The sequence below is a fragment of the Heptranchias perlo genome, chromosome 18 (genome assembly GCF_035084215.1).
Source record: "Heptranchias perlo isolate sHepPer1 chromosome 18, sHepPer1.hap1, whole genome shotgun sequence".
Classification (NCBI taxonomy): Eukaryota; Metazoa; Chordata; class Chondrichthyes; order Hexanchiformes; family Hexanchidae; genus Heptranchias; species Heptranchias perlo.
Window position 1 is genome coordinate 15580684 of NC_090342.1, and position 26440 is coordinate 15607123.

The 26440-nt window shown below is 41.7% G+C and overlaps 1 protein-coding gene across 1 annotated transcript in view; it reads right to left on the reverse strand.

Moving 5' to 3' along the window:
* LOC137334618 (receptor-type tyrosine-protein phosphatase R-like) overlaps window positions 1–26440 on the reverse strand; it is a 188558-nt gene that overhangs the window by 19519 nt on the left and 142599 nt on the right. Inside the window, exons 9-13 of the mRNA XM_067999436.1 lie at window positions 21373–21455; window positions 18433–18570; window positions 9053–9163; window positions 7379–7536; window positions 5809–5922 (exon numbers count right to left, since the gene is read on the reverse strand). Of these exons, the coding sequence (XP_067855537.1) occupies window positions 5809–5922; window positions 7379–7536; window positions 9053–9163; window positions 18433–18570; window positions 21373–21455 (604 nt within the window). The remainder of the gene's footprint in view (window positions 1–5808; window positions 5923–7378; window positions 7537–9052; window positions 9164–18432; window positions 18571–21372; window positions 21456–26440) is intronic.

Here is a 26440-nt window from a genome sequence, read left to right on the forward strand (position 1 = left end):
TGAATGCCGCTGGTCAGCTGCTCACCCGTTTTGGGTGGAAAGCAGCAGCTGGTCGGCGTAGGCAGGGGCGGGGGGAGTTGGAACAGGAGAAAGGTGCCGGCTGCAAGCTAAGTCTGGGAGTGGGGTGGGGTGTGTTGCGAGGGTCTCGTGGCTGGTGAGGAGGTGCAGAGCCTGGGGCTGCAGAGAAGGAAAGAAAGACTTGCATATTTATAGCGCTTTTCATGACCTCAGGATGTCCCAAAGCGCTTTACAACAAATGAAGTACTTTTTGAAGTGTAGTCACTGTTGTAATGTAGGAAATGCTGCAGCCAATTTGCACACAGCAAGGTCCCACAAACAGCAATGTGATAATGACCAGATAATCAGTTTTAGTGACATGGGATCTTTTATGTACACCCGAGAGGGCAGGTGGGGCCTTAGTTTAACATCTCATCCGAAAGACGGCACCTCCGACAGTGCAGCACTCCATCAGTACTGCACTGAAGTTTCAGCTGAGATTTGGTGCTGAACTCTCTGGAGTGGGACTTGAACACACAACCTTCAAACTCAGAGGTGAGAATGCTGCAACTGAGCCACTGCTGACACCTGCAGAGGCCTGGACTTTCCTTGTGGGTCCTATTGGATCCTCCTGGCCCCACCAAGGATAGTCCTTTTTAACTTCCCTTAGAGGGTCTCGCTGGGTTCCCGATCGCTTTACCTGGTGGGGAGGCTATGGCAGACGCCACGCTCAGGAGCGGGTTAAAATACCATCGGTCCCCAGGAACATCATGGGACCCCAATTCACATTTATTAATGAGGCCCCTGCCGGATTTTAGCGGGAGTACCAGCCGCAGCCAAAACCAGTGATGTTAAAACGGGGGGAATGGAGTGGGAAATGGTGCCGTTCCATTTTAACTGCTCCCCTGCTCCTTTTCCGTCAATCAGGGAGAGTTAAAATCACCCCTATTGTTTCTTTTAGATAGCTAAACTATTCCAGAAGCTTATAACTAAATCAGCTAAGCTAAAGAGTAGAGCTAAAGGGAAGAAATTCTCTTGGCACCTGCTCCTGTGTGGTTACAATGTCTATGCTGCTGCAAACTACATGTGAAGGTAAAATGTATATTGTAAAACCTTCCAATGGTGATAGTCATGACAAAAATATTCATATATTCCATATTCATAAAAATATATTATATTTTGATGAAACTATTGATTTATATCTATATTGTGCCGTTAAGTGTAGCACGGTGAATATTCTAAATGCAATCCCTTTGGAGTACAACTACATAACAAAAGGTCCCAAGACAATTCACAGATGCGTGTTAAGGAAATGAATGCAGAGCCATGAAGAGAGAGAACTTTGTTGAAGAAATGCTTTTGATGAGGTTTTAAAAGGTGGAGAGAGTTGGAGAGGTTCAGGTATGGAGTTCCAAAGAACAGGACTGAGGTGCCTGAAGGCTTTGCTACGAATGGTGGGACAAAGAGAGGAGGAATCTACAGGAGTTTGAAGTCAGAAGAACAGAGCATTCCAGATGTAGAGATGGAGAAGCTTGCAGAGGTAGGGTGGGCCAAGTCCTTGGAGGGACTTATAGACGAGGATGAAAAGTAATTCATGAATACCTCCAGAACTGGGCAATTTAATCTGCTGTATACAATAAAGCCTCGTTTTTAACTCAGCTGATTCAGTTGTAAGGTTGTAAAGTCATTTATTTATGTGAATTAAATTGTGTTTCTGTGGGATTTACTTGGACTATTTTAAATAAACCAATAAAGAGCAACATTGAAAGAACAGAAATCAAGGTGCTGGAAAAGGCACAGAACTGCCAAAAAAATCCAACAAAAAACATCAAGTAAAAGGCAAAATATTGGAAATCTAAAACAAAACAGGAAATGTTAGAAACACTCAGCAGGTCAGTCAGCATCTGTGAAGACAAAAGACAAGTTTATGTTGTGGATGGGGACCCTTCTTCAGTCAATAGTCAAGAAAAGCAGAAAGAATAGAGCAAACCACAGGAGGTGAATCAAAATTTAAATAAGGAATGAAAAGCAGAAAAGTAAACAGCTACAGGTAATCATGGAAGTTCACAGAATCACGCCAATCCTATACAGAATCTACTGTACAGTTCACATTTAATAAATAAGCCAGCAAGAAAATCAAAATTAAACTGAATCAAATGATCCTTAATATTTTACTTACTTTAATTTGCAATATTTGATGTTGTGAAACAAGAGAGAGAAAGGGTTTTGGAAATTAAAACCTTCTCAATGGGCGATCAGACCCAAATCCAAACAGAGTTGCTAAAATGCAACTTCCATCTGAAACAGATAGTGAAGATTTCTAACGCAATGGCGGAGAATTGAATCTTGGTCCAGCTGCTTAAAAGGACTTCATACTTATGACTTTACCACCATTTTAAATAAAGGCAAGTTTCCCACCACCCTTGACACATTGCCTGGACATTCTAGTAGTTTTGTTAAAAAAAAACACCTTTATATTCCAAGGTATGCAGTATCTTTTCCATGATCCAATGTCTGGCTGAGATCACTTCAATTATTTCCACGCCACGGCACATAATGTTAATACAATTTCTAGGCATTTTCCAGCCACCGTTCCAATTATTCTATTAAGCTTAATAACTGTGCTTACTAAAAGCACGATTTGCTCACATCCACTGCTCGAGGGACTAATCATTCTATGTAACAATGCTGCTGACGTAGATTGGCAGAACATTTATCCTGGCTACACAGCTGTCCAATAACAAAGCAAAGGAAACAATTCTTAGACATTCTGCCAACTTCACGTCGAAGGTGTCAGGCATGCAGCACTCCTTAAATTCCTGCAACCTTTAGAGGTGCTTTATATTGCACAAATAGCCCTATGCCTGCAGGTTTGGGCCTTGGGACATTTTACTACATTAAAGGCGCTATATAAATTCAAGTTATTATTGTTGTTGTTCAGTCTGCCTGGAGAACCAGCACCAAAATTGCCAACTTTTGAAGAGGAGGAAGAGGATCTTTCAGTGACCAAGACCACCCAAAAACTCCTCCAAAAGCAAAGTTAACCCTTTAGGAAAGAGGAAAAAGTAAAAATGGCACAGACATAGTAGCTGCACTTAGATGTATTGGAAATGATACTATTTTATAATGTCAGAGTGGTAAGTTTGAAAAATTTAGATATGAGGATAATTGGTTACCTTTTAATACATTGCATTGCATTATTGTGAATGCGTCTTTGAGATAAATGCGCAAAGTGGCTGATCAGGTTGGAGCAATGTTTTAATGCTCCTGCCAATTTACATTTGCTATCTGCATATTGTAATTAGTTTACAGAGTTTGGACAACAAAAATATATGGGGGTGGAATTTCCCACCCCTGCCACTCTGCCAGTGCCCTTGCTGTTGCCTGTCAGCTAGCCAGCCAACTCCCTGTAGAGTACTGAAACTTTATTATAGGAATATAGGAAGATCCACCATTCAATGAGATCCTGGTGATCTGTGACCTAACTCCATATACCCGCCTTAGCCCCATATCCCTTAATACCTTTGGTTAACAAAAATCTATCAATCTCAGATTTTAAATTAACAATTGAGCTAGCATCAACTGCCATTTGCAGAAGAGCGCTCCAAACTTCTATCACCCTTTGCGTGTAGAAGCATTTCCTAACTTCAGTCCTGCAAGTCCTGGGTCTAATTTTTAGGCTATGTCCCCTAGTCCTAGTATCAAGTATAGGGGACTTCCAAAAACAGGTACAAATGCAATAATCCAGCATCTAACCAGTAACTCCTGCATGATCCTTTTAAGTAGCACAAGGAGGTGTCCTCCTTGCTGTTTACGACCTGTTCAGCAGTGCGAGGTTAAGACAATGCGTTGGCTGGTGCGTTGAGTTCCAAAATCGCACCTGTCCCTTTAAATCAGCGTGGCGCACTGATCTACCGCATATTCTATCTACTTTACATGCTGCCAGCATTCGTTACCTGTGCGTGTGCAAACTCCTTTACCAAGATGGTGTCCAGCGCACGTCACGCTAGAAGTGTGCGTGCGCATTCCAGACGCCATTTTTGGTCCTTAGGAGGCCGCGTATTGTCTACAAAACGGGCGCTACATGGCCCAATTTATAGCCCGGCACATTTAAGAACATATGACCGTGGAAGGTTTTCAATTTTTAATGTGACTTATTCTGATGCTATAAAAATGCTTTCAAAGAAACGGAAAATACAGTACAGATCTCAGTGAGGGTAAATATTTTAAAAATCGCTCAAATAATCATAATAAACATCAGAGAAATGATTTTGTTTCTTGCTGCGCCTAAGATTCTGGGCTTAATTTTACACCTGTTTTGAACCAATGTAATTGCAGCAATTTAGCTTGAGGGCAGAGCCATTATAATGAGCTGTGATGCGTTTGAGTCCAGGGTTCGATAGATGGGCATAAAAGATCAAGGTAATTTGGATGTGTATAACACACTTACGCCCAAGTTTTCTTGATCTTTTACGCGGGTATTTGCTTTATGCCCCGATTACACATGTCCCTGGGCGCAGATACACAGGAAATTTCACACCAATAAAACAAAACAGAGCTGGAAGTCACTTTACATTCTAATTACTCGTGTTAATTTGATCATTAATTTGAACAGGAATGGTGTATTTCAACACATTGCCTGATTTCAGCTAGGGTAGCATTGGGGGCAATACCACTAGCTCAGTGTCCCTGGGCTAAGGAAAGAAGGAGAAAATAATCCGCTGGGTCTCCCACATCTGATCCAGTGACTCCTCTGCAAAGTAGATTGGTTTGTGTGTGTGCACGTGCGTGTGTGTGAGAGAGAGAATTAGAGAAAGAGAGTGTGTGAGCACAAGCGTGCACACACGCAACAGGTACAGTTAGCATCAGGCTTGGCTCGTGATACCTCACAATGATTAAATAACCTGCCAACACTTTCTGTTTAAGTTCATACATGAAAAATGGTCACTTGGACAGGGCAAGGTATCAGAGCGCTGGTACCAGCCATGGAACCATTCCCAAGGATGAATGGATGCCTTCAGCAGGCCACTGGCAAGAAATGAGAATGTCACACTGTTTCACTGGAAAAGGACAGGGATGATAACATGTCACTGACAAGAAACAATATTATTAGAATGACTGTGCTGGAGGATCTCTGTGAGCACAACAGGGTTAATGTCTCCAATGCAAACTTGGACACATTTCTAATCCATCAGCTGTAGGAGTGACAACCATTGTTGATGAATGGACACAAAGGAGGAAGAAACTAAATTACCTCTGTGTTGTCACCTTGTTTGTGTGTAATATAGATAGTTACATTTTTGATGATGAAAAGGCATAGACAAAAGGGTATAATTGAAGTCACCTGAGCAAGAAAACAGTGGGGAAAAGAATTGAAGTTCTATGAAACTACAGCGAGAAAGCGAGAGATGCTGATTGACTGCAAGTCCAAAGCAAAGTCTGTCCCTGCATGTCCCATTTTCGCAGGCCCTCCTTACAGAGGTGTACAAGATAGTTAAAGATATGGAAAATGTTAATCTGGAAAATGACTTTAAATTGCATAAGTAGAACAAGGAGACACAGGTTGGAAGCCACTAAAAGGCAAATTTAAGACAGACATCAGGAAATTGTTCTTCACTAAAAGAATGATCAAGACATGGAATGGTGTCCTGGATAGTGTGGTGGAGGCACAGAACATTTAAAAAACAACTTGACACTGCAATTGGGTCTTTGTGGATGGATGGATAGCCTTTCTCATACATTATTACCTTGCGATCATGATCTTTTCTCAATCAATTTGTTTTGTAACTGTAAGGAAATATGGGCACCTACCTGTCCACTCGTAGCTGGCAAACAATACTTAGTATGTCGACCACTCCTTTGTTTTTCAGCTGATGGCATCCAATAGTGATAGCAATAAAACAGCCTGTTCTCCCTATCCCAGCACTGAAAGAAAAATAAAGTATCTGTATCCAATAAAATTCCACTCATTGTTTTAAGTGTTATGTTCTAAATGACTTTATGTGGGACTGTCTTCTTGTTCAACTCTTTAAATGAAAGTTCTAGACCTAATGAAATAGACTGACATTGAGAAGCAGGCATTTAATTTATATTTTGCAGCTTTCAATAACTTCCATTTACAGATCCCACTGAAACAATTTTTTGATAACTGGCACATGGCTGAGACCTTCCTTAATATGTTGAGAAAGCACAATGATACACAAATGTAATAGTGATGGGACATTACTTCTGTCTGTACAGCAGCCAACTGGGGAATACAATGAAGTGTAAATGATTGAAGTATGACTTCGAATTAATATGTGGTAGATATGGCACAGTCACCTGAACCTTGACAGACTTGACTGCTTCTTCTTCTACACTATATATATATATATATATATACACACACACATATATATACTATTCACTTGAATCATCTTTTCAGAGGAAATTTCCTTTTAAAATTCAAAAATTTTATTATTACCATTGTTCCATGATAAAATGATAATACTGGACTTGAACATAATAGAGGTTTTACTAAGAAACAATGCCCTCATTTTTTTTTACAGATGTGTATATAATATACTGTTTAAATAGCATTTTTAAAATGGTCCCACCAAGCCAATATTCTCGATACTCCCCAGCATCTGGCACCACCCCCTCACTTTCTTTATATCCCACCTTGTCAGCATTGTCCCCTCATACTTCCATAAAGAAGAAAGAACCTACACTGTCACACAGAATTGGACTTTTATTAGTAAGTGTCAGTGGATATTTGGGCTAAATGGATAATTTTGAGAACTGAAGTTTGGGCTGATTTTAAACAAGTATTGTTGGTTTGGGTATTTACTGAAAATTTGGTGATTTTGAGAGAAGTTTATTTCAGAGGCAGTTTCATTAAATGGGCAAACGTTCAGCTCCTCCTTAGCCCTTTCTGTGCACATCACTGATTATGTGAAAATTCAAGGCAAGTGATCCTATGGGATATGAAGCAGTAAATCAAGTGCTGATTCATTAATGACAGTTCAAGAACCAGACTCTCAGGGGAAGAGGAGTTCTATAAATACTGCTTCCACTTTGGATCATACTAGAGCCGTGGCTCGTTCACAAAATCACAATGTGTGCATTTCCGAGCATGACTCACCTGAGGTGCAGGTGCAGAGTTTAATAAAAACTCAATTGCTGAATAATTTTACTGCTTTTTAATTGTACAGTATCTCACTGGATCTTTAATATTGAGATAATGTTTTAATTGTTTACGTAAATTATATTCCAACTACAATAGACTAGTCCATAGTCCACTACGACTACAGTACAAAGTGTGTTCAATCCTCTTTTCTAGAAATAAGAATGGTGGGTTCCTCACAGAGTAAATGAAGAGGATGATGATGAAGTATTGTACCTGCAGTGTACAACAACAGGGCCTCGGCCAGGTGATTTCTGCCTGGTCTCTTCCACCTTCAGCATGAGTTGCAGTAGTGGCTGGGCACTATCTGGGGTCTTGTGGTCAGGCCAGGATTTATACCAGTAGTGCTTTATGTTTTGAGACTTGCCTTCATGCTGGTCAGAAAAGACAGGGACATCTATATTAGTAATTTTGGTGACACTCATAGAATCATTGAACGATACAGCACAGAAGGCGGCCAAGCTATCCAATTAGTCCCACTAGGGCTCTTTCCCAATAAGCCCTGCAAATTTTTCCTGTTCAAGTATTTATCCAATTCCCTTTTGAAAGTTTCCATCACCCTTTCAGGCAGTGCATTCCAGATCTTAAAAACTTGCTGCGTAATTTTTTTCCCTCATGTCACCTCTGATTTTTTTTTGGCCAATCTTTTGCCTCCTCTTCCTCGTTCCATTGAATTCATCTCCTCTCTAACCCATTCTTTTCCAAAAATTCGAAGTTGTGGAGCTCATCACCTCCCTTAGTCTTCCCTTCCGTCTACAATTTACAGGCCTTTAAAACCCAAGTGTGGCACCACTTAACCACTTCTTGATCTATCGCACCTTCTCTTCTACTTTTTTCAACCTTGGTGGTGTCTTATATTATCAATCTTGGCTCTTCACCCAGGTTTACCAAATAAAAGAAGTACCATTCTCCATCACAGTGTTTCATTTTAGAACTACAATTCCTGCAATTGTGACTTAAGGAATTAATCATCACATAAATGGAAAATGAAAATTAATATCAGATATATTAAGTAGTGCACATTGCATAAAAACAATATGTGACATATGTATACATTCAATGGAATAGATTTAGCTTGGAGAGCCTTAGAAAGGGGCCTTGAAGCAATACTAAACTGATTCTTTCAATGTTAAGATATTTTGGCAAAGCAATTAAAAAAGCAACTGGAATGTTGGGATACGCAGCCAGACAGTAGAGTACTGCTAAAGCTTTGTAATGTGTTGATCAGATGACACGGAATATTTTGTTCAATTTTGGTCATCATAATTTTGAACGGTTCATACATGCATTGGTGAAAGTGCAGAGAAAAGCAATAAGACATGTTCTCAAGTTTAAAGGGATGAGCTGTGAGGAAATATTATAGAATATTATAGAGATTAAGGTGGGTTCTCATTAAGGTACAAAGTATTAAAAGGATATAGATTACTCCAATGGGCATATACATTTAAAATAGTGAAAACTAAATTTGGAATAATTATTAGAAGTTTTTTTTACTCAAATGGTGATAAATGTTTAGAATAATTTGTCAGGTAATGTAATAGAGGCAATTATAGTTGGTCCTTTCAAAATGCAGCTGGATGCCAGGCTGGGAGTTACAGCATCAGGGGGTGAGCCTTAATGAGCTTGATGGCCTTTTCTCATCATTTTGTTCTTATAAATACATAACATGTACATAAAAAAACCCTAGCTTAAATAATGCAATATGGTGCTCTCGGTACAGGCATAATATTGTAAAATGAAACAATTATACAGGTTTCTCAGAACATTTTTAAAACTATATGAACTTTGAAAAATGTTAACTTTGTATTTCATTAAAATATAAATAGATCAATCGTAAATCAACAGAGGCTCAATTCTTGTCACTTAAGTAATGTTTCCAGCCACTTTTACCTTAAGAGTAAGGTCCCGGATGGTGCAATGTTCCCATTCAGTAACGCTGTTCACAAGAACTTCAACGTTCCCATATATGCCTCGTTTCTCTGGCCAATATAAAACACATTTCTGTGACAAAAATAGAAATTTTTAAATGTACAACATAATGTGATCCAAACCTCAATGATTTAAACTTGATTAGGCCACTTGTTTGGGACAGGATTAAACAGATCAAAACTGATGAGCTTTCTTATTCGTTTTATTTTGAAATTGCATTCTGCACAAAGCTATGGAATAGAATCAATTTCACATTCTTAATAATTCACACTTTAGTTCCAAATACGTAATTGGTTTGATTACTTTGTTGGCAGTAATCAGCGCTGATGTTAGGACCTCTGATTTTCGCTGTGACAGTAACAGTAAATTTAGAGATACCATCAGAATTAGAATTTTGCCCTATCTCTACCATTAGAGCTTGTAGTGCTAATACTATCCCACTAACTAGCTGCCCCTATTATTTGGTGCTGCAGCTGATAGTATCTCCTTGGCTCTTGTACAATTTTTAAAGCTGGCATCCTACCTTCAGTGGGAGACCACTGCAGTTGCTGAGTTATGAGATTTACATATTTAAATTGAATGGGCAAGTCTTGAGAAAAAAAAAACTGAACAGATGTGAAGGAACGAAGACAAGCCACTAGATCTAAAATTGCAGTCTACTCTGACTCTCAGAACATTAAAAGCTGGACAGGAAAACTGTAATTCCAGGCAGGCAGTATAAACGAATTACTGCCTGACTGGAACTGATACTGCATTCCCAGTCTCAGAATGCTAACTCCAGTAAAAAAGAAACCATAGGGTGGAGTGTTACACTGGGTGGGGCCTTTACTCAATAGGCCTTTGGGGAGTCTTTCCATATTTATTTTAAATAAGCATAAAACAGTGCTTTTTAAATTGTTGACATAAAGTGGCATATTTCTTAGTTTGGACCAGACCAGATTTTATGCAGCCAGACAGTAGAATAAGCAAGCACATTTAAATGTTCAATCCTTTAGTGATTAATCTACTTGACAATGAGCAGCATGCCTTGATCAAAATACCACATAAACAAATATCACGTTTACTCTTGTTTGACTTGGATTTCTTTACACGAAATGTTCAATATTGTATCTGCTGAAAAATAATAGCAATCCCGTTTATATGGGAAACTCTATTTACCTTGGCTAATATTCATGTGAATACTGATTCGCCAATTTTTGAATCATTAATAGGACACAAAAATGTTTTAATCCAAATAGTACAGCCAGAGGAGGACCTGGCCTTGTTCTCTATGACGTACATTGAACTCCTTCACCAGCATAAACCCACATTTGATTGTATATATAAACCACTTGCAACTCGACAGAAATTTCAGAAAATATACATAAGTGTCAGTAGCAAAGGAACAGAAAAACAATTCAAAATTATTTCATAACAGGCAGAACATAATGCTGTACTGAAAAGTTATGCAAAAGCACAACAGCCCACTAGAAGCTAAAGATAACTGTACCTGATGCAAGAATTTTGACAACCACAGAGACACTAAAATTAAACACGGAGCAAGAAATGAGAGAACTACTCAGTTCTATTTTGCAGGTAGCAAGAGGAATTTCTGCAGAGATTGCTTGAAACATAGTGTCACAGGATAGAGGCGAGGTCAATTACTCCTTCCGTACACATTTTTAAACAAGAAACACTTTGACAGGAATAGTGTGATGGATAAATCACTTTGTCACATCATATCAAAAACAGATTGTTTGAAACAGTGCAGCCTGAACATATCTCAAAATCAATGAATTGACAACTGAACCATAGATTGACACTGTCTTCATCTACCTAGTACAAGGTAAAATCAATCCTGAAATATTTATACATCTCACATTCAAAGGCATGAACTTATTAAGGATAAAGCAGCATTAAAATGCTAGGAGATATACAGAAGCACAGATTTGAAAGACAATTATACCTGTCCTGGGAATAGCCCATCAGATGAGTGTTTCCCCAATAGTTATGTAAGGCCTGAGTTTCTCATGTCTCTCACCTTACCAGTGCAGAGTAGTGTTCAGTATCTTCTGAAATTTGCTTCAGTGAACAGCATGTATTCATTGTGTGGTATATTTGGTTTATCAGCTCTGAAATCAAAGTGAATGGTTCATGCTCCTCCCTCTGATTGTGATTTGATTTTATTGTTAATAATGTCAAAAGTACAGACCAAATCCATCATTGTCAGCTGTAGATCATTAACCGACTCAACTCCTTTTGAGGCACAGAGATAAAAGAGCTATGTTGGTCGCCAAAGCTGTTAGCTATCTCAAGGGTGTTTCTCTTGATCCTGTACCAACTAAATTATCAACATTCAAAACTGGGCGGACAATGTGCTAAACCTATTCATACAAACACATCCTACATATTGTCTCATACAATGTGAGCTAAGCCTTAATGAGCTATTTATAACTGCTTTAAATCTGTCCAATCTAAAATGCATTGTTAAAAATGTTTACTTAGGGCAATATCTTACTTTAATTCAGCTAGGCTCAGTGATAACACTCTAGCCTCTAAATCAAAAAATTGTGGTTTCAGGTTCCACTACAGGCCTTGAGCACATAATCAAGGCTGACACTTCAGTGCAATACTGAGGTAGTGCTGCACTGTCATAGGTGCCGTCTTAACATTGCACCCAAATGATGAGGCTCTGTGCACTTTTTCATATGTATGTAAAAGATCAGGGGAGTTCTCCTAGTGTCCTGGCCAACATTCATCCCTTAAACAGTGCCAGATTAACTGGTTGTTCATCTCATTACTGTTTGTGGGACTTTGTTTTGTGCAAAAGGGAATTGGATATATACTTGAAAAGGAAAAAAATTTGCAGGGCTGTGGGGAAAGAATGGGGTGTGGGACTAATTGGATAGCTCGTTCAAAGAGCAGACATAGGCATGATGGGTCGAATGGCCTCCTTCTGTTCTGTAAGATTCTATGATTCTATAAAATTTAGCTGCTGCATTTGCTACAAAAGCAACAACAATTACACTTCAAAAATTAATTTATTGGCTGTGAAGTGCTTTTGGATATCCTGAGGAAATTAAAGGCTCTTTATAAATGCGTGTCTACGGGATAAAGGAATTTGACTGTTCCCGTTGGCGGAAGGGTCAAGAACCAGAAGGCATAGATTTAAGGTGATTGGCAAAAAAACCAAAGATGATCTGAGGAAAAACTTTTTTACACATCGAGTGGTTAGGATCTGGAATGCGCTGCCCGAGGGGGCGGTGGAGGAGGCAGATTTAATCATGGCCTTCAAAAGGGAACTGGATAAGTACTTGAAACAAAAAAATATGCAGGGCTATGAGGATAGGGCAGGGCAGTGGGACTAGCTGGATTGCTCGTGCATTGAGCTGGCACGGACTTGATGGGCCAAATGGCCTCCATCTGTGCTGTAACCTTCTATGATTCCATGACATCTAAATGAGTGAGAGCATCCTTGCAGCTCTCTACAGGAGCTGCATGCTTACTTTCTCTTCTTCAATTTTCTTCCCTCCTTTCCTGCAAGTGGCAGCTCATGCTGGGATACTGTTCCTCACACCGCTCATATCTCACACAAGTGGCCATTCTACACCCTGTGAGCTTGTGTCGTGTGTGCCTGCAGGATATTTGATTGTGAGGAGCATCAAGGCCAAATCTGATTGTGTCATTGCCTGACACACACTTTTTCCAGCAGTGGCCAATGGATTTCAATCAGGAGTAGGAACCATAGCTTATTTCTCCCCCTCCCTAGTCTAAGGATACTGAAGCCAGTTGTAGCACTACATCACCATTCTGACTTAGATCTACCAACTCAGCACAGACCAGGGAATAAACCATAAGGATGATTCTAATGGGGCTGCCACTCAGAGAGAGCTCCACTTCTTGTTGGAAGCGCCAGATTGTGGAATCACCCCTCATGTGTTCTTGGTGGACGTGGCTTACGACTACTACTGCTACAAATATAACAACAATAAATCTTTATATAGCACCTTTAACCTAGAAAAATGTCCCAAAGCACTTTACAGAGGCAAAGGAAAAATGATTACCAAGCTAACAAGGGAAAGATTAGGAGGGGTGGTCAAAAGCTTAGTCAGCCCTGTCCTCACTGACCTACCATGGCTCCTAGTCCCCCAACATCTCAAATTTATAAATCTCATCCTTGTGTTTGAATCCCTCCATGGCCTTGCTTCTCCCTATCTCTGTAACTTCCTCCAGCATTACAACTTCCCCCCCCAAACTCCTGTTCCTCTGACTCTGGCCTCTTGTGCATCCCCTTCTCCCTTCACCCCACCATTGGCAGCTGTGGTTTTAGCTGCCTAGGGCCCAATGCTCTGGAATTCTTTCCCCCTCTGCCTCTCCACCTCCTCTCCTACTTTATGACATTCCTTAAAGTGTATCATTTTGACCAAGCTTTTGGTCACCCCTTCTAATTTTTCCTTCTTTGGCTTGGTGTCCATTTTTGCTTAAACCTCTGCGAGGGAACTTGGATGTTTTCTATGCTAAAGGTGTTACAAGATATTTGTTAGGAATCTTACAACACCAGGTTATAGTCCAACAAATTTATTTTAAAATCACAAGCTTTCGGAGATTATCTCCTTCATCAGATATTTGTTGTTATCCCAGTATATAGTTATATTACAATTAGGAATGAACGAATATTCCCACCAAATATGAAGCAAATCTAGATCACATGCAATCCCAATTTAGGAAAATCAAAACAAACTGCTCCCACCCCAAGCTCATTAGCAAATTTTCATTTTGGCATGGGAAAAATAATATGATAATCTGGGCCTGGGGCCAACAAAGCTCATTTCTGATTTAGTTCTGTTGGGCCTTCCAAGTTTTATGTCCTGTATTTGCTCTCACTCCTAACTTTTGAACTTATTATCTGCTTTTCCATACGATTTTTTTTTGGGGTGTGGTGTCTCTCCTGAACATTATGGCAAAACAAACTCCATAAATGTCAACCTACAGGATATCAGATTAGCACAATGCAGTTAACAGACAAAACCCCTCAAACTGAAATAAGGGGCCATCTACAAATTATTTTTTTTCACAAGAGTGAAAGAGAACATTCTGGCTCCATCCTCTCTCCAATGAGACTGCTACAACAAAATTGAAAGTTGATTATTTTTAGACATTTTTTAAAAATAGCAAAAATGGACCATGAAACTTGCTGAACCCTTTTCAACATAATGACAATTTTGGAAGGCCCCTAAACATATGACGAAAAGCTATGCCTCTTGATCTATTTGTTAAATCCCAGCTTTATTTTCTTTAATTGTGTCAACTTGGCTCAATGTAGCACTCAGACAACCGAGTCAGAAGATCGTAGGTTCAAGTTCCCCTCCAGTCTTTGAGCACATAACCTAGGCTAACACTTCAGTACAGTACTGAGGTAATGCTGCATTGTTGGAGGTACTGTTTTTTGGATCAGATTTTAAATCAAGACCCTGTCCGCTTGTTTCGGTGGTGCAATAGATCCTATGACATTATTTGAAGGAGGGCAGAGAGTTCTCCTGGCCAACACTTATCCTTCACTAAAATGAGATTGTCTGATGTTTATCGCATTGCTGGTTGTGGGAATTTGTTATGCACAAATTGGCTGCAGCATTTGCCTACATAACAATAGTGACTACATTTCAAAAGTAATTAATTGGCTGTGAAATGCTTTGGGATATCCTAAGAACGTGAAAGGCAAATGCAAGTTCTATCTTTTTTCTTACTGTCACATTATGTTACATTATGGAAGACAAGAAATATTAAAGCGGAGTTTTCTTCTGCAATACTTCCCGAAATCACCAGGACAGTGGCAGTGAATGTTGGAAAATTCAAGCGGTGACAACTTCTGCCACCGCCGGGACCACTGCTGGCCATTCCTTCCCTACCCCACCGCATGCAAAAGAAGGCATGAGAACTGGGCCCCGGTACACACCAGATTTTCCTTCTTTCTGTCCCAGTTACCACTGCTTCCCAGGTTCGCCATGCGGAAGATGGCAGTAGGCTCCAGGAAGAGGCAATGAAGGCTATTAGTGACCACTATTCGGACAAAGGTGACAGATTTTTTTTTATTATTCGTTCATGGGATGTGGGCGTCGCTGGTAAGGCCAGCATTTATTGCCCATCCCTAATTGCCCTTGAGAAGGTGGTGGTGAGCCGCCTAATTGAACCGCTGCAGTCCGTGAGGTGGGTTCTCCCACAGTGCTGTTAGGTAGGGAGTTCCAGGATTTTGACCCAGCGATGATGAAGGAACGGCAATATATTTCCAAGTCAGGATGGTGTGAGACTTGGAGGGGAATGTGCAGGTGGTGTTGTTCCCATGTGCCTGCTGCTCTTGTCCTTCTAGGTGGTAGAGGTTGCGGGTTTGGGAGGTGCTGTCGAAGAAGCCTTGGCGAGTTGCTGCAGTGCATCTTGTGGATGGTACACACTGCAGCCACGGTGTGCCGGTGGTGAAGGAGTGAATTTTTAGGGTGGTGGATGGGGTGCAATCAAGCGGGCTGCTTTGTCCTGGATGGTGTCGAGCTTCTTGAGTGTTGTTGGAGCTGCACTCATCCAAGCAAGTGGAGAGTATTCCATCACACTCCTGACGTGTGCCTTGTAGATGGTGGAAAGGCTTTGGGGAGTCAGGAGGTGAGTCACTCATCACAGAATACCCAGCCTCTGACCTGCTCTTGTAGCCACAGTATTTATGTGGCCGGTCCAGTTAAGCTTCTGGTCAATGGTGACCCCCAGGATGTTGATGGTGGGGGATTCGGCGATGGTAATGCCATTGATTGTCAAGGGGAGGTGGTTAGACTCTCTCTTGTTGGAGATGGTCATTGCCTGGCACTTGTCTGGCGCGAATGTTACTTGCCATTTATCAGCCCAAGCCTGGATGTTGTCCAGGTCTTGCTGCATGCAGGCACAGACTGCTTCATTATCTGAGGGTTGCGAATGTAACTGAACACTGTGCAATCATCAACGAACATCCCCATTACATTTACCTGAGGAAGGAGGAAGCCTCCGAAAGCTTGTGGATTTCAAATAAAAATTGTTGGACTATAACTTGGTGTTGTAAAATTGTTTACAATTGTCAACCCCAGTCCATCACCGGCATCTCCACATTTTGATGAAGCAGCTGAAGATGGTGGGACCTAGGACACTGCCCTATCTGAATCATACTGCACCACCATCAAATGCAAGCCCACTGCATGCTGTTTGTGTGAATAGTTTTCATTCTACCTGTGATGTCAACAAAATAAACCAGCAGTTATAATATATTTACTCCCACTGAATAGCAACATAAGCATGAGCAGGAGGAAAATGCCTTATTTCTTGCCAGGACTCATTTACAATAGGAAAACAAGTACCAAAGGACTAGCTGATGCAAACTGCCTCCACACCCATATCACCCAATAAATTAAGATTCTCAGCCATTATTATATGATAGATTTTTACGAGAATATGGTAAAGTAGATGAGGAACAGTTATGGTGGCTGTATCTCAGTTTTTTGCTACAATGTGATTGAGCAGAATTGTTTTTTTGGAGTGATCTGACTGGGAAGAAATTTTTGGGGAGAACTGTTTTCTGTAATATGGTTGGTGAGATAGCCAACAAGAAAAAAAAATCGACAGACATTCATGACCGACATTTCAGACATGACGTTCACTGCATAGAAAACTTTTTTTATCATACAGAAAGATTTAAAAAGTTGTGTGTCTAAGATAAACATCATGATATATAGTGTCTGCCATGCACCTCCCAAACCCATGACCTCCACCACCTAGAAGGACAATCGCAGCAGGCGCATGAGGACACCATGCCCTCCAAGTTCCCCTCGAAGTCACACACCATCCCAACTTGGACATATATCACTGTTCCTTCATTATCACTGGGTCAAAATCCTGGAACTCCCGACCTAACAGCACTGTGGGAGTACCTTAACCTCGTGGACTTGCAGCGGTTCAAGAAGGCTCACCACCACCTTCTCAAAGGCAACTAAGAATGGGCAATAAATGCTGGCCTTGCTAGTGATGCCCATATTCTGAGAGTGAACGAAAAAAAAATGACTGTCATTTCTTTTCTTTGAACATCTGTAATACAGGCTTGGGAGAGAGGCTCACACTGAACATTTCGTCTGGAGGAGCCAAACCTCTTAATGCAGACCTACATGCTGGGCACTTCCAATGTGGACGTATGAGGTATAGTGGTATTAAAGTCTGTCCTAAGCCCCAAATGTTCACTTCCTAGAAAGTTTTTAACAAGTAGCACCACCGAATCCAGTTTGATCTCACCTTCAAGGCCCAAGTCCATGTCTGTAAGCTCCAAATCCCACACCCTCCCTGACAGATAACAAAGCCCTCCAAAGATAACTGAAAAACTTTAAAAAGTAACAAAATATTTGTTACGATCTGGAATGCACTGCCTGAAAGGGTGGTGGAAGAAGATTCAATTGTAACTTTCAAAAGGGAATTGGATATATACTTGAAAAGGAGAAATGTGCGGGGTTATGGGGAAAGAGCAGGAGAGTGGGACTAATTGGATAACTCTTTCAAAGAGACGGCATATGGAAGATGGGCCGAATGGCCTCCTTGTGTACTGTATGATTCTATAACAGTCACTATGCTTTAATACAAATCACTGTATCCGAAACACTTTTAGATGTTTCTGAGAGATGTACCAGGCCACTATATAAATACAAATCTTCTTTTTCTTTCTTTAACATATTTGGAAAAACATGCTCCATGCTCCAAACTACCCACGAGCAACACAATGGGAGATCTCTTAGGAGATATTGGGGATGATTTTGATGAGCCTGCCACCTGCCAGATGAAAATGGTCTGAGTCCTAAACCATTTTGATGTCCTGGCCTCATTGCCACACTCACAGTGAGCTGCCCATACATTTGGGAGGTGAACCAGGGGGAGGGCTGTGAAAGACTGGGCACGTGAGGGTTAGTTTTTGTGCGGCCAGGTGAAGCATTAATGTCTCAGTTTTGGAGCAGCCTCCAGTGGTCCCATTGATGCTTGAAAATTGCATCGGTGACCTATTGAAGTCACAGTAAACTAATTTTTACTGTATGCATTTTTTAAAAAGTCAGAAATAGAACAGTGAAATCCCTTTTTGTAATCCTGCTCTTGAGGAAGATCTTCATAAATTGCTTTATCCCCATTATTGCTGCATTCTTCACTTCTGGGATAAAATGGGACTGCAGTTACTCCATGAGGATACTCCAGATTTTTTTTTTCAGTTGATATATATAGTTGCTACTATTGTCAGTGAGCTCCCTTTGTTTTGCAGTGCTCGAGCGTCACATTTTTTGCAACATGTCTCTCACAATTATATAACTCTGTTGGGATCTTACCTCATTTTTTTCTTTCAACTTGGTTATCATAACAATCACAGGACAATCCTCTTGCCAAACCATCCTCCAGAAGTCATTCACTGTATTGATCATAGGACCTTGAGTTGCAATATATGCCCTCTGCTGACCACCGTAACCCTGAATGACAGATGAAGATGCCAGTCTTGGTTATTCAAAAGAAAGTGCAGTATGTAACTCATTGCTGAGTTAATCACCTTTGCACTTTGAGCAGAGGTAGCAAGCATTCATGTGTCAACCAAGTCGGCAATGTTTCTCTCATATTATTGTCCTAATGAAAGTAACTTCTTAACAGCTATTAATCAGAGAAGTGTGCATTCACTTCCCAAAGACGTTAACGGTTAAACTTGATAACTAATAGTTGTAGTATCACCTCACACTGTAACTGCCAGCAAGCTGACTTTGACAATTATAGACTAGAGCATTCGTGATCAACTTTCACTAAATAATAAGAACTCTGACTCTGTTGTACATTTCTAACAAAAAGTAGCACATGTCCACACAATATGTATATCGTGACTTCTAAATTATCACAAAAATCTCTATTAAAGTGACAAATTCCAATTTGTAGGGAGTGTCTGACAATCAGTAGCTTCTCTGTTGAATGAATACGGAGATCGCCGGTGGAGGAGCTATTTGTTCCTGAGATGCCTGATAAACATTTTTGCTATTGAAAAAGGTCATTTTTTTAGGCAGAATTGAAAAAATACATTAGTTGAAAAAAAATGAGTGTGAATTTCCATGGTGGTTCGCCCAATCGCCCGTTCTAACTTTGGCAGAGAAATTATGAAAACTCTCAAAAGATGGCATAAATGTTTATTGTGTCATAGTTAGCATGCTAAAATATTATAAATCCTTGCCTGACATTGGGTATATGGATTGAAATTCTAATTATTGTTGAATTCCTGTTAATTTTCAAAGGACTGAATTAGCTGGCTTAACCTTAATCTGTTGACAATTTGAGCATTTATTGGGCTAAGAACAATCCTTAATAAAAACAAACCTAATGAATGGAAGTTAACGCTTAACTCTTTTTGACATTTGTTAAAAACAATATTAGAAGTTTTTTCCCCCATGTTTCTTTTAAACAATACATTTAAAGCAAAGAGCACAGCAGAATAAGCTGGTAATGGAGTGACCTGTGCCATGTGCTAGAGAAGAACAACAGATGGTAATTAGGCAGACCAACACATGGCTATGGTTTTGGCGTAAGATATTAGGGTTTTGGTTCCTCAAAGAGTGGGACACCTATTGCAATAGGGGTAGCCTATACAGACCGAGTGGGCTCCTCCTAAACAAAAGGGGGTAAAGGTGTTAAGAGGTAGGATAGATAGAATGGTGGGGGAGTATTTGAACTAGATTGCAGAGGGGGTTATGGCAGATGTAAGACAGCATCCATACTGATTGGAGCAAACCTTAAGGTATAACCATGAAAACACAAATCAAAGTTTAATAAGTCCAATTCAAATGGTGGGAGAAAAACTCGCCATTTATTTCCAGGAAGATTTGGCACAAAGTAAAAATGTTAATAAAGCAAATGGGTAAAGTAAAAAAATCAATAGAGCTGTGCTTGCATTCATGCAAGAAGTCTGACAAATAAGATATGTGAGTTGGAAGGTTTTGCATGCGTGATAGATTGGACATTATTAGTATCACAGAGACATGGTGGAATGTTTCCAATCAATGGGATATATATCTGAAAGGATATAAATTGTTTAGAAAGTACTGTATCATGAGAAAAGGAGGGTGATGTGACAGTATATATAAACCCAGTATTGAGGCATAAGTGAGAGAGGATATATAAAAGGAAAGGGCAGACACAGAATCACTTTGGGTAGAATTGATAGATGGTAACAGAGGTTAGAATACCTTAAAAGGTTAACATTGAGCTGAAAGAGTGGGGTAATCCTGCCACTTTATAAATCACTGGTCAACCACACTTAGAATACTGTGTACAGTTCTGGTCGCTGCAGTACAAAAAGGATAGTACAGCTATTGAGAAAGAAGAGGGCAACCAGAATGAGGGTTGAGGGATAGGATTACGAAGAATGATTATGTAAATTGGGTATGTTTTCACTGGAAAAGAGAAGGTTGAGAGGTGATATGATTGCTGTTTTAGGATTCTAAAGGGACTAAGATAATATAGACGAAGACAAGCTGTTTCACCCTGTCCAGAACATCAGATCCAGAGGACATGAAGGGGGGTAAATTCAAAACTAATCTGCAGAAACATTCAGTGAGCAAGTAGTCAGTCTATGTAACACGATATCTAGGGAGATGATGGAAGCATATAATATTGATTCATTCAAACGCAAATTAGATCATTTCTTTCAGAAAATTATATTTTTGGATACAGTATGAGTAATTTGAGACAAGAAATATGGTAAATGTAGCATGTTTGGGAGGAACATATGACTTTGGACCCGTTCCCAAAGCTTTACATCACTGGTGGGTTTCCCTTGCCTCATGTCTGGGTCTGTTCTAGACTAGTTGATAAGAGATTGATTGCTATGATTAGTTAACAACTCCATTATTGTTGCATCATATGATTACCAGGATGGTAGAAGGCGAACTAGATTAATTTAGCAATTCCTATGTTCCTACGTTCTAAGGCCCCTTCTGGTTCTTTTGTGAATGATGTTTTCTTATTTTTTCATTCCCGGTTTCTGGATCTGGTAAAATAAATTTGCTGACATTTGAAAGGGAAAGTCTATTGGCTGTGATTATACCTTGAAATGCTATAAAATCCATGCACAACAGATAAAATGTAATGAGAAATCACTAAACAATTATCACTGAAAGAACAAAAGCAAGAATCATAATTTAGTTCTGTGGTGAAAGCTTCTGCATAATTGTAAACGGCCAGTAAAAGTATGAATACAATCTATGCTGATTGTAAATGCAACCAGTACACTTACTCACCCTAATATAGTTGGCATTAATGTAGGTACTGCTGACAGGTTCATCTTGACTCTTTGGTATCAGACATACTCGGCTGTGTGGATCTAAGATAGAGAGGAAAAAAGTTAAAAACAAAAACAAGTTTTTGTATCCCATGTATTCTCTTTCGTTAAAAAAAAACATTGCATTATAAAGCTGATAAAAATTTAAACAAAATTGTCCATCATAGAAAGCACAGAAGGAGGCCATTTGGCCCATCGTGTCTGTGCCAGCCGAAAAAGAGCTATCCAGCTTAATCCCACGTTCCAGCACTTGGTCTGTAGCCCTGTAGGTTACGGCACTTTTTTTTAATTCGTACATGGAATGTGGGCATCGCTGGCGAGGCCGGCATTTATTGCCCACCCCTAATTGTCCTTGAGAAGGTGGTGGTGAGCTGCCTTCTTGATCCGCTGCAGTCCGTGTGGTGAAGGTTCTCCCACAGCGCTTTTAGGAAGGGAGTTCCAGGATTTTGACCCAGCGACGATGAAGGAACGGCGATATATTTCCAAGTCGGGATGGTGTGTGACTTGGAGGAGAACGTGCAGGTGGTGTTGTTCCCATGTGCCTGCTGCTCTTGTCCTTCTAGGTGGTAGAGGTCGCAGGTTTGGGAGGTGCTGTCGAAGAAGCCTTGGCGAGTTGCTGCAGTGCATCCTGTGGATGGTACACACTGCAGCCACTGTGCGCCGGTGGTGAAGATAGTGATTGTTTAGGGTGGTGGATGGGGTGCCAATCAAGCGGGCTGCTTTGTCTTGGATGGTGTTGAGCTTCTTGAATGTTGTTGGAGCTGCACTCATCCAGGCAAGTGGAGAGTATTCCATCACACTCCTGACTTGTGCCTTGTAAATGGTGGAAAGGCTTTGGGGAGTCAGGAGGTGAGTTACTCGCCGCAGAATACCCAGCCTCTGGCCCGCTCTTGTAGCCACAGTATTTATATGGCTGGTCCAGTTAAGTTTCTGGTCAATGGTGACCCCCAGGATGTTGATGGTGGGGGATTCGGCGATGGTAATGCCGTTGAATGTCAAGGGAAGGTGGTTAGACTCTCTCTTGTTGGAGATGGTCATTGCCTGGCACTTGTCTGGTGCGAATGTTACTTGCCACTTATGAGCCCAAGCCTGGATGTTGTCCAGGTCTTGCTGCATGCGGGCTCGAACTGTTTCATTATCTGAGGGGTTGCGAATGGAACTGAACACTGTGCAATCATCAGGAAACATTCCCATTTCTGACCTTATGATGGAGGGAAGGTCATTGGTGAAGCAGCTGAAGATGTTTGGGCCTAGGACACTGCCTTGAGGAACTCCTGCAGCAATGTCCTGGGGCTGAGATAATTGGCCACCAACCACAACTACCATCTTCCTTTGTGTTAGGTATGACTCCAGCCAATGAAGAGTTTTCCCCCTGATTCCCATTGACTTCAATTTTACTAGGACTCCTTGGTGCCACACTCGGTCAAATGCTGCCTTGATGTCAAGGGCAGTCACTCTCACCTCACCTCTGGAATTCAGCTCTTTTGTCCATGTTTGGACCAAGGCTGTAATGAGGTCTGGAGCCGAGTGGTCCTGGCGGAACCCAAACTGAGCATCAGTGAGCAGGTTATTGGTGATTAAATGCCGCTTGATAGCACTGTCGACGACACCTTCCATCACTTTGCTGATGATCGAGAGTAGACTGATGGGGTGGTAATTGGCCGGATTGGATTTGTCCTGCTTTTTGTGGACAGGACATACCTGGGCAATTTTCCACATTGTCAGGTAGATGCCAGTGTTGTAGCTGTACTGGAACAGCTTGGCTAGAGGCGCAGCTAGTTCTGGAGCACAAGTCTTTAAGTGCACATCCAAGTACATTTTAAATGAGTTGAGGGTTTCTGCCTCTACCACCCTTTTAAGCAGTGTGGTCCAGACCCCCACCACGCTCTTGGTGAAAAAAATTCTCCTCAGCTCCTGTCTAATCCTTCTACCAATTACTTTAAATTGATGTCCTCTGGTCACTGACCCCTTTGCTAAGGGAAATAGGTCCTCCTTTTCCACTCGATCCAGTCCTGTCATAATTTTATATACCTCAATTAAATCTCTCCTCAGCCTCCTTTGTTCCAAATGAAAAAAACCCCAGTCTATCCAATCTTTTCTCATAGCTAAAATTCTCCAGCCCTGGAAACATCATAGTAAATCTCCACTGTACCCTCTCTAGTGCAATCACATCTTTCCTGTAGTGTGGTGACCAGAACTGTATGCAGTACTCAAGCTGTGGCCTAACCAATGTTTTATACAGTTCCAGCATAACCTCCCTGCTCTTTATTAGCCGAGGCATAGAATATAAGAAAAGTATCCCATATGCCTTTTTAACCACCTTTTCTACCTGTCCTGCAACCTTCAGGGATCTGTGGACATGCACTCCAAGGTCCCTCTGTTCCTCTGTACCTCTCAGTATCCTTCCATTTATTGTGTACTCCCTTGCCTTGTTTGCCCTCCTCAAATGCATTACTTCACACTTCTCTGGATTGAATCCCATTTGCCACTTTTCTGCCCACCTGACCAGTCCATTGATATCTTCCTGCAGTCTACAGCTTTCCTTCCAGTCGCATAAACACCCATCAGCCATTACCTTTTCCTTCCTGCCACTGAGCCAATTTTGAATCCAACTAGCTACTTTCTCTTGGATCCCATGGGTTTTTACTTTTTTGACCATTCTACCATGTGGGACCTTGTCAAAAGCCTTGCTAAAATCCACGTACACTACATCAAACGCGTTACTCTCATCGGCCCTCCTTGTTACCTGCTCAAAAAATTCAATCAAGTTAGTCAGACACGGCCTTCCCTTAACAAATCCATGCTGACTGGCCTTGATTAACCCAGGCCTTTCTAAATGACGATTTATGCTGTCCCTCAGAATGGATTCCAATAATTTGCCCACCACCGAGGTTAGACTGATTGGCCTATAATCACTCAATCTATCTCTTTCTCCCTTTTTAAACAATGGTACAATGTTAGCAGTCCTCCAATCCTCCAGCACCACGCCTGTAGCCAGGGATAATTGGAAAATGATGGTCAGAGCCTCCGCTATTTCCTTCCTTGCTTCTCTGAATAGCCTGGGGTACACTTCAACCGGGCTTGGCAATTTATCTACTTTCAAAGATGCGAAACCCCTTAATACTTCCCCTCTCACTATGTTTATCCCATCCAATATTTCATTCTCCTCCTCCTTAACTACAATCTCTGCATTGTCCCCCTCTTTTGTGAAGACAGACTCAAAGGGCCCGATATCAGGAGGGAGGCGGGTTGGCAGCGGGGGGGTCGACTGTGCGCATGGGTAACGCGCCCAGTGAAATCGATGGGTTTGGCACGCGATCGTAAGTAAATTGAAGTCACTTACCTTGGCTTCCGGGTTTCGCGCTGGAAAGCTGTGCAGCGGGCGGACTGTGCAACCGCATCATAGGCTGTCAGCTGGAGGAGCCCTATTTAAAGGGGCAGTCCTCCACTGACTGATGCTGCAGAAAATAGGCAAAATTACAGCATGGAGCAGCCCAGGGGGAAGGCTGCTCCCAGGTTTAATGATGCCTCACGCCAGGTCTTACTGGATGGGGTGAGGAGGAGGAGGAGGAGGAGGGAGATCTTCCACCCGGCGGTCGAGAGGAAGTGGCCTGCCTCTGCCACCACGAAGGCCTGGCTCGAGGTGGCAGAGGAGGTCACCAGCACCACCAACATATCACGCACCTGCATTCAGTGCAGGAGGCGCTTCAATGACCGAACCAGGTCAGCCGAAGTGAGTACTCTTACACATTCCCCTACACTCCGTCTGCCACATCACCACCCCCACCCCACATCTCCTTCTGCACTGCCAACACTACTCTATCACATCACCCCACACACCCACTGAATCCTCATCCTCATCTTACCTGCACTTCCTCACCTCCACAGTACTCATCCCACCACTACCACTCAACCCAATCCTCATACAATCTCATGGCTCTTTCTCATGCATCTCTTTCACAGTCAGCCTCACCCCACCTGCCACTACCTGTGCTGCAGCCACTTATATGTAGCAGGAAGCGTAAGGCAAACGTGCCATGAGCATGAAGGGGATGCACAAGGGTGTTTGAGGGTTTGTCATGGTTTTTACTTACATTTGATTTCTGATCAACTCACATTACATATTATATTGTCACCACTACTGCTACGTCTTGGACATTCTTGACTGGCTTGTGCAATAAGACCCTTTCATGAGGTTCTCCATGAACACCCTTGATGCCACCCATTGGGTCACCCTACAGTGGATGTATGTGTAGTTGCATGACTACTTTGTGCAGGTACCTGTTGCGCAGCACTGTGTTGTGTAGCTCCACGTGGCGGAGGTGGACGGCGTGCATGGCGAGGCTGGTGATGTTGCTCGTCCTCCAATGGAGTGATGAATGAAGCTATGGACCCCCCCCCTCCCCACATCCTGACGGTGTGAGTGTGAGGGGGTCCGCAAAGTAGGTAAATGTGTTTGGACAGCAGAGTTTAGGGTATGATGTAATCATTTTGAGTGTGGAGTCAACGGTGTGGCAGGTAAAACTTTGTCTGAGGTGACAGAGTGCCCTGCTGCAATGAATGAGGTATTCCCCCCAACTGTCAAGGAATCCTCTGCATCTCCCAATGGCTGCTGATTGAAACACGTCCGCAATAACAGGGAGTGTTTCCCACAGCATGGGGAACATGCTGAGGAGAGTCAAAAATCACATCCCTGTTAAAATCTCTTCCCAATGAGGTCTGTCAACGACCTCAAGTACCTCCCTAACTATTTAAACTGTCATCCCACCGGCTTTATTTGCCGGTAGGAGTCCCACATGCGGGGGCTGCGTGCGCACCAATTCGCGTCATTGGGGAACCCAGAAGTGGGCGGGTTGGAGCCGGGCTCCGGACCCACTCCGGGATTCCCCAATTTTAGGAACCCCCCCCCCGCCATGAACGCACCCGCTTGGCCATCCTAAAATTGACCCCAAAGTATTCATTAAGAACCATACCCACATCTTTCACCTCCACACATAGATTACCTTTTTGGTCTCTAATAGGCCCTA